Source organism: Centruroides sculpturatus, unplaced genomic scaffold (genome assembly GCF_000671375.1).
Source record: "Centruroides sculpturatus isolate CEXI.00-Female unplaced genomic scaffold, Cexi_2.0 scaffold1261, whole genome shotgun sequence".
In the NCBI taxonomy this organism is placed as follows: Eukaryota; Metazoa; Arthropoda; class Arachnida; order Scorpiones; family Buthidae; genus Centruroides; species Centruroides sculpturatus.
The window spans coordinates 131,409-150,581 of NW_019385587.1; the positions used below are offsets into that span (position 1 = coordinate 131,409).

Consider the following 19,173-nt stretch of genomic DNA (forward strand, 5'->3'; position numbering starts at 1 on the left):
ATAATCGGTGATTCTATCTTTGTCAAAATATTTCGTAATTGCATAATATAAATCTTCCAAGTAAAAATATCTAAGGATAAAAGTGAAGAATTTTATTTATATATTATAGAATATGTCCTTTTAGAAAAATAAACAGGTTTGGGGGGTGAAAAAATACGAAATTAACAAATGACATGGAAATCGAACTTAAATAGCATTAAAGTATTTCAGAATTTTAACCATCGTAAATCAAATTTTGATTTGACAGATATAATCGTTCTTTTATTAGAAAAAAAAAAAAAATGTAAAAATTCAATTTTATTTCGCCTCAGGAATCGTCCAAAAGAGGGAGTCTCGGTTCCTATCAAAATCCGTTTTCGGTTACTATGGTAACGATAAAATAGTGAATTTTTTTCCTTTCATAGTATACTATTTCAATACCTCGAAGAAGGTTTTTTCTTTACTTTTTTCTAAACTTGATAAAATTCTGCACAACTGACACAAACGATCAAACGAAACTTCCCCAAATAATTTTTTTTTTCCTACCTTGAGTCGAACGCCGCCTGACGTACATTCTAAGTAACGATTAAAAAAAAGTCAAAAAAAAAAAATCGAGAAAAATAGCACCGATGTTTGTCGTCATGGTAACCAACTAAACACGTGATTCTTATTTCGATCGATAGGGTGTGGTTGCCACTTTTACCAAAATTTTTAAACAAAAATTCACCGAAATCGCGGTACTCTCTTGTACGAAGTTATAATTTTTTTTTATTTTATTTTATTTTTTAAATTATTCTCTGAGAATATTAATATAAGTTTATATCGCTGTTAAAATTCAACACACGAATCTTTTCGCGGAAAAATGTATTTATTTGAATCATTAACACGAGTTAGTTTTATATAATTGAACCGAAACCATTTTTGGTAATGTCACCTCAGGTGATTTTAACACATGTTTATTTATGTAAGCCAGAAAGATTCTTGCCAGAATTACTAAAAGAGGGTGTTCATATATATTAATGGTAACCATAAATCTGTTTTGGATCGAATGCAAAATAACCCGTTTCCATCTCTATTAAAAAATATATATATATATATATTTCCTATTCGTAAACAATGATCTTACATTTTTTAATCTAAAGATAAAAATAAAATTTATTTTCAAATGCAAAAAAAGTAAAGCAAAAAATCGCATTATCGTAAGTGTTTGATATCGAGTTATTGTAATAATTACCGAATCACGGCATGTTGGCAGCACGGAAACGTTCCTCTATCGATTCTTCCACCTCTGACCTTTCTCGGGGTCACGTGACACGCCCTCCCTCCGTCGGTACTAACGTGTGACTCGACTACAAACTCTGCAATCCTCTCTTATCAACAAAATAATAATAATAGTAAAAAGATTAACCGAATTCTTCTAAGGAACTTTCTAAGATTTTTTTTTTCATCCTTCTAAAATACGCTCATTAATTAAATGTAAATATGCAAAATAGTTTCGCTTGTATCGAATGGAAGTTTATATATAATATAACAACAACAGATTGATTTAGAAACGTGAAAGAGGTGTTTTCTAAGATGTGAATGAACTGTTTAAAATGACATTAGTTGCCGTGTATCTATCTCGTGACACACTACCCATTCGTCATCACGTGATTTGACCGTGACTGAAAAGATGGTGAAGGATGTATATACGATAGTTTGTTTTTATATATAAAATAAACACTGAACGTTTCGTTCTTTTGTATAAGATTTCTGTAAAGATTCATCAATTTTCCTTTTTCAAACGAAAAAAAAAAAACTTGAGGTCCTCCTTAAAAATTGTTAGATGGAAACTTTTTTCTATTGATCCCGTTTGCATCGTTGACTATGAATGATCGGTTTCCCATAGTTTTTCTTAGTCTTCATCTTCTTTGAGACTGTTTTATCTTGATAGTTTCATCGAGGTGATAACTGATATCCGATCGCTATCTAATTATTAATAGCCCGAACCTCTCTGTATAACCGCTATTCAATTAAAGACATAAACATTTAAGTAACACTCTTAAAAAATACATAAAAGGAACAGAGAAAAATTGCATTTTCTTTAACTTGACGGGTTCTAAATTAAGTTTTATATCTAAAATTTAAAAAAAAATGCTTCTGTACTAAATAAGCATATAATTAATTAAAAAAGAATTTTAAGAGGAATATTTTTTTAAAATTTCCGTCCAATAAATATGATAAAATATAATTAATTGAAAAAATGGAAAAATTATTTTCTTTAATAATATTTGGTTTCCTTTTTTAATTTTACATTTATTTAATGTATAAAATATATACACCTTCTCCTATTTTCCTTCGTCGTTATTTGTGGCTGGTTTGAATCCAAAATAGGCGAATGAACAGAAACAGGAAAAAAAAATGCATTCGAAAAATGGGAAAATAAAGAAAAAGAAAAGGAAACAACAAATGAAAAGCATTCGGATACGGAAAAAAGAAAGCACGAGATTAAAAATACACAGAGCGTAAAAGTAAAAAGATTCTCAAAATCTCTAATCAGGTACCGGGTCGGGGATATTCTAGGGAAAAAAGGGGAGAGGGGAAAAGAGAAAGAGAGAAAAACTTGGCAATTTTCCAACTCGGTCCGGAGATTCTAGTGGTGACGTCATGGCACGCTAGATCCTCGTTTATTTCCGTTTGGTGGTAGAAATAGACATCCGGCCCCGTCGGTCGGCGCACCCTCTAACAGCCTGCGGGGGTGCCAACGGTGCCAATGGCAGAGTTCGTGCAACCTTGAATTGCGCCGCATCTGTCCGGTGCACACGGAGCGGTTGTACGCTATTTGTATTTGACACCCGGTCACGTGATGCGCCGATAACCATCCTTTAAAGATCGATAGTCAAATCCGAAAGAATAGACTTATTCCGCGAGATAGGGAGAACGTTTCTGCAAATCTTTCTCGGAATGTGTGAAGAAAAATTCGAGTTACGGTCTCCAATTGATCTTTCTAGATTACTAGGTGTTAGGGTGCGCTCTTTATTGCAGTTTTTCTAAACCTCTCGTTCTCTTCCTTCTGTTTTTAGCTTCTTCTTTACCGTTCTATTGTTGTTATTGTTGCTATGGTAATAATTATTTCCAATTTTATCGAGGAGACTGCGATGACGTATTTATTTATTTTCGGTTCGAGTCTCGTCGTTTTAATTAAAAAAAATTAAAAATTCAGAATTGGCAAATAATCCGATTGGGGTGAAAAAGAAAAATGCATCCTGGAAATCCGTGACTTGTAGTCTTCCTGTCGTGACGTCATTTCCAATTATAAGAGGAAGTGCAATGTTTGTATCTATCTCTCACATTTCCTGAGGAAAAATTCGTTACTCAAACAAGTTCAACGAAGTTTAATTTTTAAATATTTATCTCAAAGGAGCTACAAAAAAAAAGGAATGAAGGTGCGTGATACTCATTCTCCCCTCCTAAATGTGAAGAAATGAGAATCATCCAAGTAACATTTAAGAACTTTTCTTTTGATCGATATATCTTTATCCACTCCGCTTACTTCTGAAAAACGTTTATTTCAACGTTATATATATATATATATATATATATATATATACATACATACAAGAGGATGCTCTATAAACTTGCAAGGAGTGATTACAGAACTAAATTTTAGAATAAATCATGGTTTANTATATATATATATATATATATATACATACATACAAGAAAAATGGGTTTAAACGTCATAGAAATTACGTTTTATACGTTTCCTATCGATTAAATATAATTGGAGAACATTCAGATTTAAGGTAGACATTTAATACTTTATTTGTATAACTAACCGGACGTCATCGTAACTGTGGTTACTCTATAAAGATATATATGTATATATAGATTATAAAGAAGAAAACGTTAAAAAGCATTAAATCGTGTGTAGGAAGATTGTTAGCTTTTGAAAAAACACAACGCCCCTCGACACAGTGTATGCTGCCTACGTCATCTTTCTAGATACATTCTTAACAGTAAAAACCAGTACGAGGTTGTTCTTTTAAATAGATACGTGACGGGGGACATGTTAAATGACGTCAGGAATCCGTTGCCGAAGTTTTTGTACATTTAGAATCGGACGAACAGACTAACAAACTCCCCGTCGAGAAGTATACGCGTAGTTGCTTATAAATAGTCGTATTAAGACGTAAGAAATGTTTTTCATTCATTTAAAGGGCAGAAACAGATAACAAATCGATCTTCTGTCGATCGAAATTAAATATAATTAGAATTTTATGTAGTCCTTTCTACTTTGGTCATAACACGGCAATAATGTAACGCGCGTAATTTGAGAATAGGATATTAAAAAAAGGAACAAGAAAAAAGTTGTTTACATCCAGCAAATACAGTTTATAGCATTGAACCATAGTAACAAACGGAGGCAAACGCAGCCACCAAGGTCGTACGACATCCTGCAAGCCAAACTACGATTACGTCATTCGGTGCAGGCGTTCTGCCGTGACGTCACGCAAGCGGGATGGGTCTAGAGCACGCGCGGTGTAGCAATGCGGTGCGATGACGTCATCGATGGTGGGCAAACGTTTGATTGGTCAATAACCCTTTTTTTTTTAAAAATACACGCGTTACGCTAATGATGTTTTGGCAATTTTTTAAAATTAATTATATTACCACGACATTTTTCTAGTGCAATATTTATTATTTCTCTTATAAGTCCGATTTTGAAACGGTACAGGTGGTCAATGATGTGGTAAACACCAGCCATCCACTCGTAAAGAGAGAAAGAAAAAAAAAACACCTGCCGAAGATTTACAAGGACATCGTAGTGGAGATCTTTCGACATCAACTCACACACGAATGTTTACATATATACGTATATATATATATATGTATCTTTTTGCTCGTGTTTCTAAGAATTTGCAGCATGCTATTCTATGTATACGTCGTATTATCAACCACATATCCCGTACGACGGACTATTTTCGTTTCGTCATTCTCCTCAACCGTTAGAGCAGTAACTATTTAAGATTAATTTGGCGTTATTCCAACCATCTCTAAATTTTTCTTATTCCTCGTTTATTTCGCCATACTCCGTTAAATTCGAAAAAACGCATCTTTCATTTTTTCCCACCATAAAAAAAAGTAACGTAGAATGAATGCATGCGACACGTGATCGACAGGAACTCGGAGTCCGTGACGTTGCCGGTTACTGGGGTTTGACCTGACGTCAGATAAATCGGTGACGTCACACGGTCGTCGAACTGACGAACAATTACTTTCTGTGAAAAAAAAGGAAAATGGATAATGACCGTTTGATCGTTAGAGGGCGAAAATCAAAGCGTGACTCTATATAACCCCCCCCCCAATTTGAGACCGATATAGAACGAAACCTACAATTATATAAAGGGGTGGTAATTCGAAGCGTTTTAAACAATTCGAACAATGCAATATATATATATGTGTTATATATATATAAACGTATATATAGTTTATGCGTATAGTCTGTATATTTCCTGGTTTAACATAATTCAGAAGCAGAATACTGTATGTGTATTTAACTATTTATCTTGGAGAGATAAAAAAAACTGGAAAAATATTAAAACAGTATTTATTTTTAATCAATTTTTGTATTTTGCAACTACTGATAATTTATGTTGTCGGTACTATCTGGTTCTTAAAGATAAAAGTCATTAAAGACGATAATGCATCTGATGTCATGCGATAAATCAAACGGGATAGGTATCCATAAGACAAATATTGCTACAAAAACTTCCTCTTGGCCTACAAGAAAAACAAAAAACGAAAGTAATGCAGTGAGAATTATCGACGAATTAATTATATTTACATTATAAAAATTCCAAGAAAATTATGATTTAATTTCCATGCCCCTTACTCGACACGTATCAGATTTCCTTGGCAGAATAAGTGGTCGTATCGTATTATCCGGTATCGAATTCGTTATAAAAGTCGAGCGAAACAAGATTGCACGGTATATTGTTGCAGGATAATTAGGTCATGCAATCACTTCCGTTTTGATAATGTCTGCACCGTAAAATTTTATTTATTAATAAAGCAATAAGCGTTACGCTATTAACGATCTTATAAAAATTATACCCGTAATTATTTTTACTTCAGGGACATGGGACGAATTAAGTCCAGACATCAGACAGTCCGGATATTTTTAAAAAATAAAATAAAATAACACGCACTTGGAGATTATAACGCTATCTTCTGAATTAAATTCTGATAAATATCCTATTCTAAAACTTGTGTAAACTGCGGTATCGATAAAAACGATGATAAAACTAGTTACAAAAGAACACGTTCCGAGACCACGAAGGACTTTCTCATAAAAGGGAACGTTTTTCTTATTCGTTCCGGTATCGATAATATAAATGAGAGAAATGAGAACGGAATTCTCGAATAAGGATCTATCCTTGAAATTAATTATGGAAGAAATCTGATTTAGTTTGTATGCCCGAAACGTATCGAGCGCGCTTAATACAAGCCTATAGAGTAAGAGGACGACGACGACGACGACGATTATTTTCTCTTCCTTTCTTGCTTTCCTTCTTTCGACTTTTCCTAATTATTTTAGTCGATAACGTTCTCTTCGCTGGTAATTTCGTCATTATTAGATACGTTATCCGTCCTTCTTTCTTCACCGCTACGTATCGATAGATCAATGTTGACGGATAACGAACAGTTTATAATCGGTGATTCTATCTTTGTCAAAATATTTCGTAATTGCATAATATAAATCTTCCAAGTAAAAATATCTAAGGATAAAAGTGAAGAATTTTATTTATATATTATAGAATATGTCCTTTTAGAAAAATAAACAGGTTTGGGGGTGAAAAAATACGAAATTAACAAATGACATGGAAATCGAANCTGGTTTTTTTCTTTCTTTCTTTCTTCTCATTTTTAGGTCGAATCTAGGATCAGTGGTCTTATGGAATTCGCGCATGCTCGGTAATTATTTTAATGCATCGAGTTTTCTCGGCTTTTTAACCGGCAAAATGAAAGCGCCGGCAGAGACCAGACTCGAATTTCGAAATGTTCGTGCATAAATAATCCACCAATCGCCAGTAAAACTGACAGTTTTGTATTATTAACCGACACTTATATTTTAGAAGGTGTCGAAAAATAAAAGTTTCGCTTAAGACCCATTTTATTGCCACGGCATGGTAAAGCGCAAGTGTTACGGCGCAAAGAATTTCAAGTATTTAAACAGGTGAAAAACCTGTTGCATTTAATAATATTTGTTTTTAGCCACGCACCTGGTTAATTTATCGCACCGCATTCGTCCGATTTTATTATTTCTGTCCGTCTGGCAATTTTATTGCATTTAATAATTAACCGCCGTTGCTAAATAATCGTCATTTAAAAATATCAGGATAGGCGCATTTTTCCTTTCCTTTTAAATCAAAATAAAGTTTTAAATCCTGTTTTACGGGCTGGGAGTTAAATTTTTGCAGATAATTGTATACATTTCTCGAATCTCTGGGGATTAAACGATACCGGAAAGCGTATTAGTTTGGTGATTTTAATGTTGTCTTGTTTTTTTCAGCTTTCAATGCCATCAATAACGTCAGCACCACATCGGCCAGCACCGTGTCGCCATTAAGCAACTGCACGACAACTCCGCCAGATGCCAGCAGCTCTTCGGGCCCAACTCAGAACGGACAATCACCCATGGCATCTCTGATGTCTGTCACCGACAATCTCCCACCCGGATCGCCGCGTAACAGCGAGCAAACGGCCACTAACAGTAACAGCAGGCCCGCATCGGCCACATCCCGCCATTCGCCCAATAGCACGGCTCCTCCCACCGGCAAAAAAACCCCGTCGGGCGGCCGCCATAACGTGGGCACCGGCGATTCTGAAAGCATCACCACAACAACTAGCGTCCCGTCTACCACCGCTCCCGCGGATGCACCCCTTCCGGCCGCTCCCCTGAAATGCACCCTGTGCAACGAGAGGTTGGAAGACACACATTTCGTCCAATGTCCGTCGGTACCGCACCACAAATTCTGTTTCCCCTGTTCGCGCGAGAGCATCAAAAGTCAGGGTGCGGCCAACGGTAACGAAGTTTACTGTCCCAGCGGCGAAAAGTGCCCGTTGGCTGGATCTAACGTTCCTTGGGCTTTTATGCAAGGCGAAATCGCTACCATCTTGGGCGAGGAATTCAAGATTAAAAAAGAACGCGAAACTTAAAAAAAAGATCCTCGTTGGAATTTGGTCTGAAAAAAAAATATCAACGGCACACACGTAATTCCCATGCGAAATGCGTGCTTTGATAACGCTTTCGATTTTACGGTTTTCTCCATCCGCTTCCGTTATTTTTACTTAAGTCGGACGGAAGTTGGGTGAAAAATTCGGCTCGACTCGAAAGTCGTAACGCCGTACAATATACAGTAGAATTGACGGGAAAGAATTAATAAAAACACACACCGTAACTCGATTTTTTTGCAGTTCCGGCCGGCAGAATGCTGAAGTGTTACGGAAGTATGCGCGAGATATTAAAAAGGTCATCGTGTTCTCTCAATATACATTTCTCTCTTAAAATCTCTCTCTATCTATCTATCTTTATCTATCTATCTTTCTCTAGTTCTCTCGTCGTGCCCCCATCCCTCGGCATGTATATCGTCAGCCATACGTTTCTTTTTGCGACCAAGGATACAAAGAAAAACAAATTACGTCCAGTCGCGCTAAATTTTTGAATGTCGTGTTGTTACATTTGACGGATTTAATCGCTTTTACGTGTTCGTGAGCAATCGGGCAGCCATTTTTTTTATTTAAAAAAAATCTTCGTGCGCCCTCCATCTTTCTGGGAAACTCCGTCAATAAACTGTTATCGTCTCGGAAGTGTCTGGTATTTGTCGTCCCCGTTCTCACCTGTACAGATGTTTTACTTTTTTTTTTTTGGACACCCCCTCTAAAAGGCGTTGTTGTCTATAGGAGTATTTCGATACCTCTCGAAGTGAGAGATTTTAGAATTAAAAAAGAAAATCGATCTCTCCGGTTTAATATCGACCACTGACGTAACAGTTGCCGTGTACGAGTGTTTTTCCGTTTCTCACTGGGGAGGCAGCTCTGTCGTCTCGCTAGTCACGTGATCGCCGTGTCCCAAACTCGATTCGTCTGGTCTCAAAACATAAAAAGCCAATAAATAACGGTAATAAAGCTGTTGGGTGTAGTTATGTTCGAGTCTTTCCCCTTTATTGTGTTATGTATGTCAAGTTTTTAGTAAAAAAAAAAAGGAAAAAATAATGATAAACTGGGGAATTCTCTTGTATTCGATGTTCACATGTGATGACAATGATGAACGTGTTTATATATATATCGTCTTGTAAATAAAATGACAGTTCTTTCGCCAAGAGACTGCTTTACAATTCTTTTCTTTCCCTCTTCGCGTTTTAATTCAAGTGTGTAATTTACTATACCGGCCACACGTGTACGTATAAATCACTCGATTTTTAACTTGTACCGTTGTAATTCGAAACATTAGAGTATTTTTTTTTTTTAAACGTTGGTATTTTTATAATAATAAATAACGGTAAAATTGAGTGTTTTTTTTCCGTGCGCGTATTAGATGCATGTGACGTATTTTTTTGGATGTTTGCCATATAATTATGTGAGTAGAATAGTGTTCACTAAACCAAAAATAAAACACTGTTCGCTAGAATATTTTTCGTGGTAAAATATATAAATTCGAAGAAACCGAAGGTAAACTATAATTACGTAAAATTCGGTTACAAGAAAGCACACATTCCTGCCCTTATCTCTTGTGCAAATTCGTAGAACGTGACACGCTTACCAAACTATTATACCTGCATAGATATACGAGATATATTGGAAACATGTTGGAAATTTATACTTGGCGCATAATAATTTACCTATCTGTTACCGACGTTATCTGATAGTTAAGATTTATATATATATATTTTTTTTTTTTCTTCTTGGTATTATCCAAAAACTATTTGCGTCACGTGACCTACGGATTGCTTGTGTCACGACCATTCGAATTAAGATGATGAATTAGCCGTTCCAATTCGATTGCAACGCGTGACTCCACGTTCTTGCAGATTTCTCTCACGATCGGTGACCGAAATAGATGACTCAGGAATGCCGTCATGTGACCAGAAGCAAATTGATCGGGAGGGTGACCAGGTGCGCCTGGGATTTCGAGATCTGATCGTGTGGTTGATGATGTCAATATTTCCAAGGAAGCATTTTGTGGCAATTGCGCTCTTCTCGGTAAACTGATGTCATTGCATTATTTCTAAACAAGGCCCGTAGAAAGATTATCGCTTTTTTTAATGTTTGATGAGGCGTTTTCAGGTAAAATATTATTGAATTTTCGGGAATTTATATAAGACATATTTTGCTTTCGGTGGTTTGCTTACCTCTTATACAGAAACTCTTAATTCGACAATGCCCCTCTCTAACGCGAAAGGTAATGTTTTGATATTAGTAAGATGCCTGGTAATCTCTTCATTGTATTTAATTATCGATATCGTCGGGTTTTTTAATGTAATTACCATAAAAAAAAATTCTATTTAAATTTACGAGTCTGAAGTTGGAATAAACATATCAAAAATTTAAAAGTAGAGATAGAAATCTAAACTTATTTTCGAATACAACGATGCCATTGACCCTGACGTTCCAAATTTCGTTTATTTTTATTAACTAAAACTTGGCCCATTCTTTGGAAATTCTTCTTACGTTTGGCACGTGGCAAGGTAAAATTCGAATTTATGTTACGTAGATAAATTAGGAAGATGGTTAAAAATACGTGACGTCACCGTTATCTTAATAACTCATTTTATAAAAAGAACTTGGCTCGGTCAGAAAGTAATCAGTTTTAAGTGCAAGTATAGGTACAGTACATTGATAAACGAACGCCGTATGAATTTTGCAATAATCGATTAATAACAAACATCAAACAAAGAATAAATCAACGAATTCAATTAAAATTGATGCCGTATTTTTCTTCTATTTTATTAATACGCTTTTATATTTTTATTACATAAAACTAAGCAAAAAAATTCGCGAATAACTTCGATAAATTTTTTAAGAGGCAAAAAAAAACAAAAAAAATCGATTTAGAAACTCCCACCAGAGGGCAATGCACGTAAGCGTCAGACGGCGACCTTCCCCGGTTGTAATGGAACACGCCTGGTGACGTCACGTAGTTGTCGCCTACCGCGTGAATGGAGAAGGTCGAACCTTGAACTGCCGACGTTATATTTCAAACGAGAAGGAAGTAAACTTAGTAAAGCGGACATCTGTCACGCATAAATCGAGTTAATTGATAAACAAAGGCCGAAATAATGCGCAAAATCGATTCCGTTGCAGATGCGGTTACTATGCGACCGAACGTGTGATATCATCTCTCTCCCCGGCGTATCATTGGTAGTCCGATCACGTGCTAAACACACACGATAACCTATCACCTTGTTGTCTCGCCTCGTACCAATTTAAGTAACAGCGAGGTCGTATCCCTTAGACAAACAAGTGCCTCCTCTATCGAAGGATGCGAGACTTCGTACTTCTACATCACAACCGTTTGATTGCGTGTTGATGACCTTGAACGAAAGCGCCTGCACGTGGTGAATAACTACCTCTACCGCATCTTCCCATTGGTTAATTCCTACGTGACGTTTCGGTCGGTACATATTTTTGAAACGGAGCCGTTTCATTGGATAATATTTAAAAAAAATTAAAATTAGAAAAGAGAACACCGCCGTAAAAATAATTAACTTTTAGTAACAATAAATATCATTTTATAGTTTAGTGACGTAACGATTTTAAAACAAAAAAAGACACTAGAGTAACACGATTTAGGTCAGGTTAGAAAACAAATAAGGTATTGTGCAAGAATTTGAATTTAGAGAACAGAACTAAAGTTACGATGTCTATTAATAAATTCATAGCACGTCCGCGCGTTTTTTTTCTTCCTCTATTTTAATAACAGACATTGGCGCGATAATGATGTCCGCCTCTGATCTGTCCTTGTGTAGCGAGACGTAAACACACTTACCCTCCCAAACATGGTAATAGACCCTTCTTTCTCGGGTCTAAGAGGCCAGAACGGGGAGGATAGTTAAGAACAGACAAGGGAGAATTTTTTTTTTCTTAGATACTTCTCGGTGTTAGGAGGTCACATCACAAGGTGCCTACGTGTCTGTCTGAAGAATTCTCCTGGGAATGGGACGAATGTGACACACGGCCATTGGCATTTTTCTCGAAAATACAGGAAAAAAAAAAGTTTTAGAACGGAATAAATGAATTTTAAATTAATTTATTTTCTCAATTCATCACAGAATAAAAACACAAGAAGGAAGAAAACCGAAGATGATGTCATCTACTCGCACACGGAAATACATTACACAAACTCTACACCTTTTTTTTTCGGCTTCCAAATCGATAAAATAAATCAGTAGTATCAGATTAGAAACGATTAGGTAAAAGGTCAGAGAGGTGGTCACAAAATTAATCTCCGGTCAGTCGTGTGTTTGTCGGTCTTAAGTTAGATAATACTAGTTATTTTCGTAAAGCTTTAATCAGTCCCGAAAAGAGTGGACGTGGCATTAGTATCCATGTGCGTGTCCCCGATCTTCGGCTGAGTCATGGCTGCATGTACTACAGGAACTTGTTTGTGACGTGATCTTTTTACCACGCTGACAGATACGGGCATCGATGTTGGATACTTGCCAAGCTGACGTCATTGCGCTGATATACGTGAATATCCGGCGGATCGGCAGCAGATACCAAAAGAGAATGCGTGCAATATCTTATCGGGGAGTAACGTTTTTGGAACCGTGGTGTGATTTTTATGTTGCTGCAACCGGTAGATGGCGTGGCGTGGATTTTAAACAAACAGATACCGAAAGTACCGGAGCTTTATGTTTGTTAGCTCTTACGTATTTGTTTGCGTTTCTATTCCATTTTCGTCTCGATAAAATGCTTAAGTTTAATTACCCCGGGATGGGGTTAATAACTTCGTATTTGCTTTTATTCTTTACCACAAAACATAATCATTTTAAAATATTAATTCATTTTAAACAGTGTAAAGTAGCAAAAAGAACCTCCCCGAATTTCTCGTGTGTAATTTTATTTGTTTAATTGTAACCTTTGTTAAATTAATGCGGTTCTTACTAGTCTCACGGAGTTACTACCTGTAAAATAAATTAATTATTTTCTTTTATTTTTTAAATTAATAGATATAGGATGCGCTTATAAAGCATTATATTATCATTTCACATTTTTCTTTTTATCATTTAAATACATAAATATGATAAAAGGAAAATTTATCTTTCGTAGAATATCTAAATTCGCACATTTTTTAATTAAATAACTTTGAATTTTAAATGTAATCTATACTTTTATCATTTTAAATGATCCTGAATTTGTTTTAAACTTTTCCTAACACTGAAAATACATCGCTTTTTTAACTGGTGGTGCCATCTGTTAGAATAAAATAAAATTACTTTTAATCAAATTATTTTTTCGATAAAGTTTACCTTTTGAAATTTTGTCTTGTATACAAATAAATGTTAATATGCGTTGTATTATATAATAACTATTATTTATATATTTTTACTGGTTTATTTTTTACGCATTATTAAGAAATTTATTTTAAAATTAGCAAAATGGAGACTTTACCGTGTAAAATCTAATCCTTGAATTTGTCCGAAGGATGAAAGCAATGTGTAACCTTGCAAATTCAATCACGTATAATTTGCCGTTATCGCATTCAAACACAACCAACGTTGATTTATTTCACATTTGCATGCAATTAACTTATTGGATGCATCATTTATTCCACGTTTCCACAATATTATTTCGTTCTTAAAAATTCTTAAAATGGGTTTATCATGGTGGAATACAGACATTGATGATTACGATGCCTTTGTTGTTCTAGAATAACAGTCTTAATGGAGATCAACTAGGCAAAGAATGGCTCATTAAACACGCATTATATACACCAAAAACGATTATCTAGTCTTAAATAATGTACTAAATTTTCGTATGCCAGTCGAGAAAGAAGTTTTAAATCAATTTTATAACAATTTGATTGGCTATTTAAATGCAAAATGACTACTATTATCGAGACTAACTATTGGCTTATGCACAGTAATGACAAAGACATTAAAATATGCTCGTAATTATGTTTTACGAAAACTTTTCTATAGTGATACGTAGATTTTCTAACTACAGAGAATATATTTTAAATACTTCATAATTTAAAAATCACTTATCATTATAGAGAAGTAAGAATGTAATTTTTAAAAATTTTTACAGGAAATTAATTGAAGAGAACACAGAAATTCTTCATTTAAGATTTAGCCATTCCAAAGAAAAATTTATTTTACACGTCTTAACATATTGAAGCGGATAAGAGCCTACAATAATTGGTCAACTCTGCCATAAGACTGTGTTCCCGAGCTGTAAAAAGGTTGAATAATGAAAAATCCACGTATTTTCTTCCATTAAATTTCTTGTAAAAATTTTTTAAAATGTAATTATCGTCCTGGCTATTTACTAGTTTTTACTAGATTTAGCAATGTTAATAAGAATATAATATTATTTTTTAAGAAGGTATATATATATATTGTATCACCAGATTTATGAATATATGTAATTTATAACTTCATTTAAATATCCTTGCACAACAAGTATTTAAAATTCATTTTATTTATTTATATTTGTTACGTGAAACCAAAATTAAACTTCATTTCATCGAAGAGTTAAGACCTGAATGGTATGTCTAAATATACACTTTGAAAAATTGCAAAATCAAGCGTGAGGATAAAAATTTCCAAATGATTCAGACAGTTTTGAAGGGCTCTACTTACAGTAACTGTTTATATAAGCATAATGATGCTGCACTTTCTATTAAAAAATGCTTTTGTAATGAAAATATATTAATTGAATTAACAGCTGTATAAAATAAGAAGTAAATTAACACGTATATATATAATTTAAAATAATTAATGCTTAATATATAATGTAAATGCTTATTTTCAGTACTAAATACACAATAGAACTAATGGATTTAAAAAAAAATTCCATTAATTAACTGGAGAAAATAAATACGAAATAATTTCAATTGCTTATCTCTGTATTATTATAACGTAAATTCTCTAAACTATTAACTCAAATAATTGAAAAAATAATAATTATATCAATTAAATCAATACAAATATTAAATTATATAAAAGTAATTTATCATTAAAAACAATTGAAATTATAACACCATTTTAAATCATTATATAGCATACATACACTAATAAATGAAAATGATTTAATTGTTTGAAAATAAAGTTTTGAATAATTTTAAATATTTCAAAAAAGGCATTTAAACGTTTTAAGAGTTGTAAATAAATAAATTTTATAAAAGAATCACTATATGTACAGTTGTTATTACGGAAAAAATATGCGGGAAAGAAAAACATAGAAAATATAATAATAATTTTTTTTTCTATGCACAAATTAAATTACAAATAAGGCATAATAAGGACACCAAACACCTGTATTTCTCAAATTCACAAGTATAAATCAACTTTTGCATCCCTCCTGCTATTATAACTATAATAAACTAAGTATCAGTATTTTCTTTTTTTATCTCAACGTGTAGGAGTTGATCGTGTGATTTCTAAATTTAAGAGATTTCTTATTGTATTGTAGGTGTTTAAAATTGCTTCTTTTGTAGTTAACTGGAAATACCCTTGGGTGGATTTATATAATGTTTGTGTATTGTTATTATATACAGAGTTCCGAGAATAACATTAATGGGACTATATATATAACCTGTATATCTGTCATTGATCTTTGATTTCAAAATGCAAATTTGTATACATAACAATTTTTATGACGTGTATAATCTACGAATTATTAGAAACACCGTGTGAATAAAATATATTATTATTAAATATAAAACATTTTAAAACATTTTAATTAACTCAATCCAATACTTAAAAGTTAGAATATTTTATTTTAGTTTATGGTCTGTGAAAAAATACCGATGTTAAATAATACAACAGAAAAAATATTTTTGTTTATTTTAGAAGAAATTATATGATGTAAATGGTTAAAAATCCTTGATTATAAAGAATCGTTCAAATATATAATTATATATTACAAATATTTTTCTTTATTATTGCAATATTTTAATAATTATATTATTCGATCTTGGACAGAGAAACCTTTATGTAACAAAAATGGCGGATGATGATATACGTAACAATTAGACTTGAAAGAAATGAATCATTCGTGATTTCATTCGAGATCGATACACAATACCGATAAAAATAAATCGATATACAGTAAATGTAGTTTAATAAATCTTTACGTAACCGTTCCTTCAAAATGTTATATGTTGTTTTGTTTACGAAACTCTCTTAACACACGCAAAATATTAATGAAAATGGCATCTATATGAGACTCACTGACTTCTCCAATAATTTATACTTACTCCATATTGAGATAAATGATTATTTTTTATAATAAGATTTTATAATAAAGGTTTTTAATATCGAGATAAAAAACAATTAAATGTCGAAAATTTTCGAAAATATTTCTAATGTTATAAAGTAAAGAAATAGCAGATTTATTAAATGCACTGTTTTTGGTATCTTTAGAAACAAATTATAGTTTTAATACATCGAGCTACTAAATATATTTTATTTACCAAACATTTTAAGCTATGGAATATCTTGGATTTGTTAAATTTCATTCCAAGAAGATGCATGCAATCACCAACACAAGAACAGACTGAGAAATCTCAAAATATACAGTAAAACCCGTCTAAAATGGACTCCGAATAAAACGGAAATCTGCCTAAAATTTGAAAAATTTTATGAAACGGAGAGATTTTTTATGTAAAAAGAATTCAAACCGAAAACCTGCCAAACCGGAATAAATATTCGGTACCTCGCTGTTCCGGTTTACGCAGGTTTTACAGGTCATTATATAACATATATATATATTTACAGTATTATTGGTGTAATTAATATAACTATACTAACAGAGAAAACGTGTTTGCTACGATTAGCATTTCATTATTCTCGAAAACAAATTATTACTTTAAAAAATAAAATAAAACTACGAAATTAAAAGTGAATTCCATTTCATATCATCCAAGTTTTCCTTCGTTTTCATATATCACACTTGAAAATGCAGACATATAACGTTAACAATATTATGATCGATTGCTTAATTAGTGCCATGCCAACAATTTGTAGGTTAAATGACCGAACACAATTATGCCCATTACAGATGGGCCCGAGCCGCCCGGTGTGCAATAGCATGGACCAGCATCGATGACGAATAGGAAACGACGTCCCCAGATAAATTAGGAGGGTTTGGACCATTGTTGTTAGGTGGTAGAGTAAACTTTTCCCACGATCCAAGATGGGAGTGCCAAGAATTTCCTAATGACTCAAACACCCGAAAGTACCAAGATTTCCTTTACCAAATCTACATTTATAATTGCAATATAATACTGCATGTATATGTAAGTTACTAAGATGGTTATATTTATTTTAATTTTTAATTTGTCATCATTTTATATAATTTGTGGTAAAATAATTATAGAAATTTTGCATGTAGAGTTTTATATTCCAAAATTATTTCTGTTCTTATAAAATTGCAAGCCTTTATTTAAACAAATCATATTTTCAATTAAATTTTAATCTTTTCTATGTATTCTAAATTTGAAGCTTAACATTATTTATATTTTCAGAAATATTTTCTACTGACGATTATGCCATTTTGTATTCAAAATATAAAGTAAAGAGTAAATTAAAATAATTTTCGTCCATTTATATAATAAAATAAAAGTTTAGGCAAGTAAAAATTTTTAAAGTTTTATTTTCTTGTGTAATCGTAAATTTGTTTTAATCTGTCAAATTGTTGAATTTTTTTTATTAAAAATTTTATGGAAATGCACTTTTGTGAATTTTATTTGTGAATTATTTACAAAGAAGGTCAGCTAACCGCTAGAACGATAATAAAATCTTCACGTAACAGTATTTTTTAAAATGGGGACAATATTAATTAATTAACATGGAAAATTTATATGATATAAGAAAATGTATTATTTAAAAAGTAGAAGAAAGGGGTGAAGTCGAGTCTTTATTAATTTAAAGGTTGATTTGACTGAGAAAAACCAGCTGTGTTCCCTATAGTGTTAAAGGACGTAATGAAAACGTGTATAGTTTCTTCTAATTTTTAAATTTAAATCGTTAATTTTACGTCTCAAACAAAGTCTTATATCGCAAAAATGAATTACTTTTAAAATGTTTCGAATTAAATAATTCGCAAAACAATTTAACAGTTGCAACGAGATCCGCCATTTTTCAATTTGCATCGCTGCTCTGTGTGCGGTGTTAATATAACTTCAGCAGCAGCGCTGAATTTAACAAGAAACCGATAGCGAAGCCTCTGGTAAAATGGCGTTTTGGCAGCTAAAATATCCACCTGTTACACTCACTGTTGTCAATCTAAATATTTTGTATCTAGATCTAAGTACTTTTAATGTTGTCTAGATGTTTCCCCCAAAATTTAAAGCATGTGGCCTAATGAATTTAGATGTTTTATTTTTTCACAGAATTTATAATAGCATGTAGTCTATGAGATCCAGATGTTTTTACTTTAATTTTTACATATTTTGTTTCAATTAGAATTAGCAAAACTGAAACTTACACTGGCACGTCATTGTCAGTGTCTTATATTAGTCGAGTTCAAATTGCTAGTGGGCATTTGCGATTATTTTGTACTCTGCATTAAATTAATTTAATCTCCAAAATGCCAAAAAGAAACCTTGTATTTACTGATGAATTAAAAAAAATTATCCATTTTTGAAAAATGTTTGTTATCGTATTGACACAGTGAAACGTGAACTGTGCTTTTCAGAATTTTCAGTAACACGCGGACATTACAATCACTTGAAGTGTGTTAAACACAAGGCAAGCCTAGTAGCAGCGGTAGGAACTTCCTCAAATATATTGTCATATTTTAATTAAATGCACCGATTTAAATTGCATTAAAAATAACATAGAATTTTTAAATAAAGTTCACACTAGCGATAAATAATAATAACTTCTTAATAATAAGGTATGTTCGATTGAGTTATTAAAAATTGCTTTTACTCATTGTTAGTTTTTGTTAACAACTTCTTTATTTAGCCATTTCAATCAT

The 19,173-nt window shown here is 32.8% G+C and overlaps 1 protein-coding gene across 1 annotated transcript; it reads left to right on the plus strand.

Moving 5' to 3' along the window:
* The first annotated feature begins 6,870 nt into the window (after positions 1-6,870).
* Positions 6,871-9,348, plus strand: LOC111640368 (interferon regulatory factor 2-binding protein 2-B-like). The gene is made up of 2 exons (XM_023386385.1): positions 6,871-6,936; positions 7,535-9,348. Exons 1-2 carry the CDS (start codon positions 6,930-6,932, stop codon positions 8,179-8,181), a joined length of 654 nt encoding a protein of 217 aa, XP_023242153.1. The 5' UTR covers positions 6,871-6,929; the 3' UTR covers positions 8,182-9,348.
* The last annotated feature ends 9,825 nt before the right edge of the window (positions 9,349-19,173 follow it).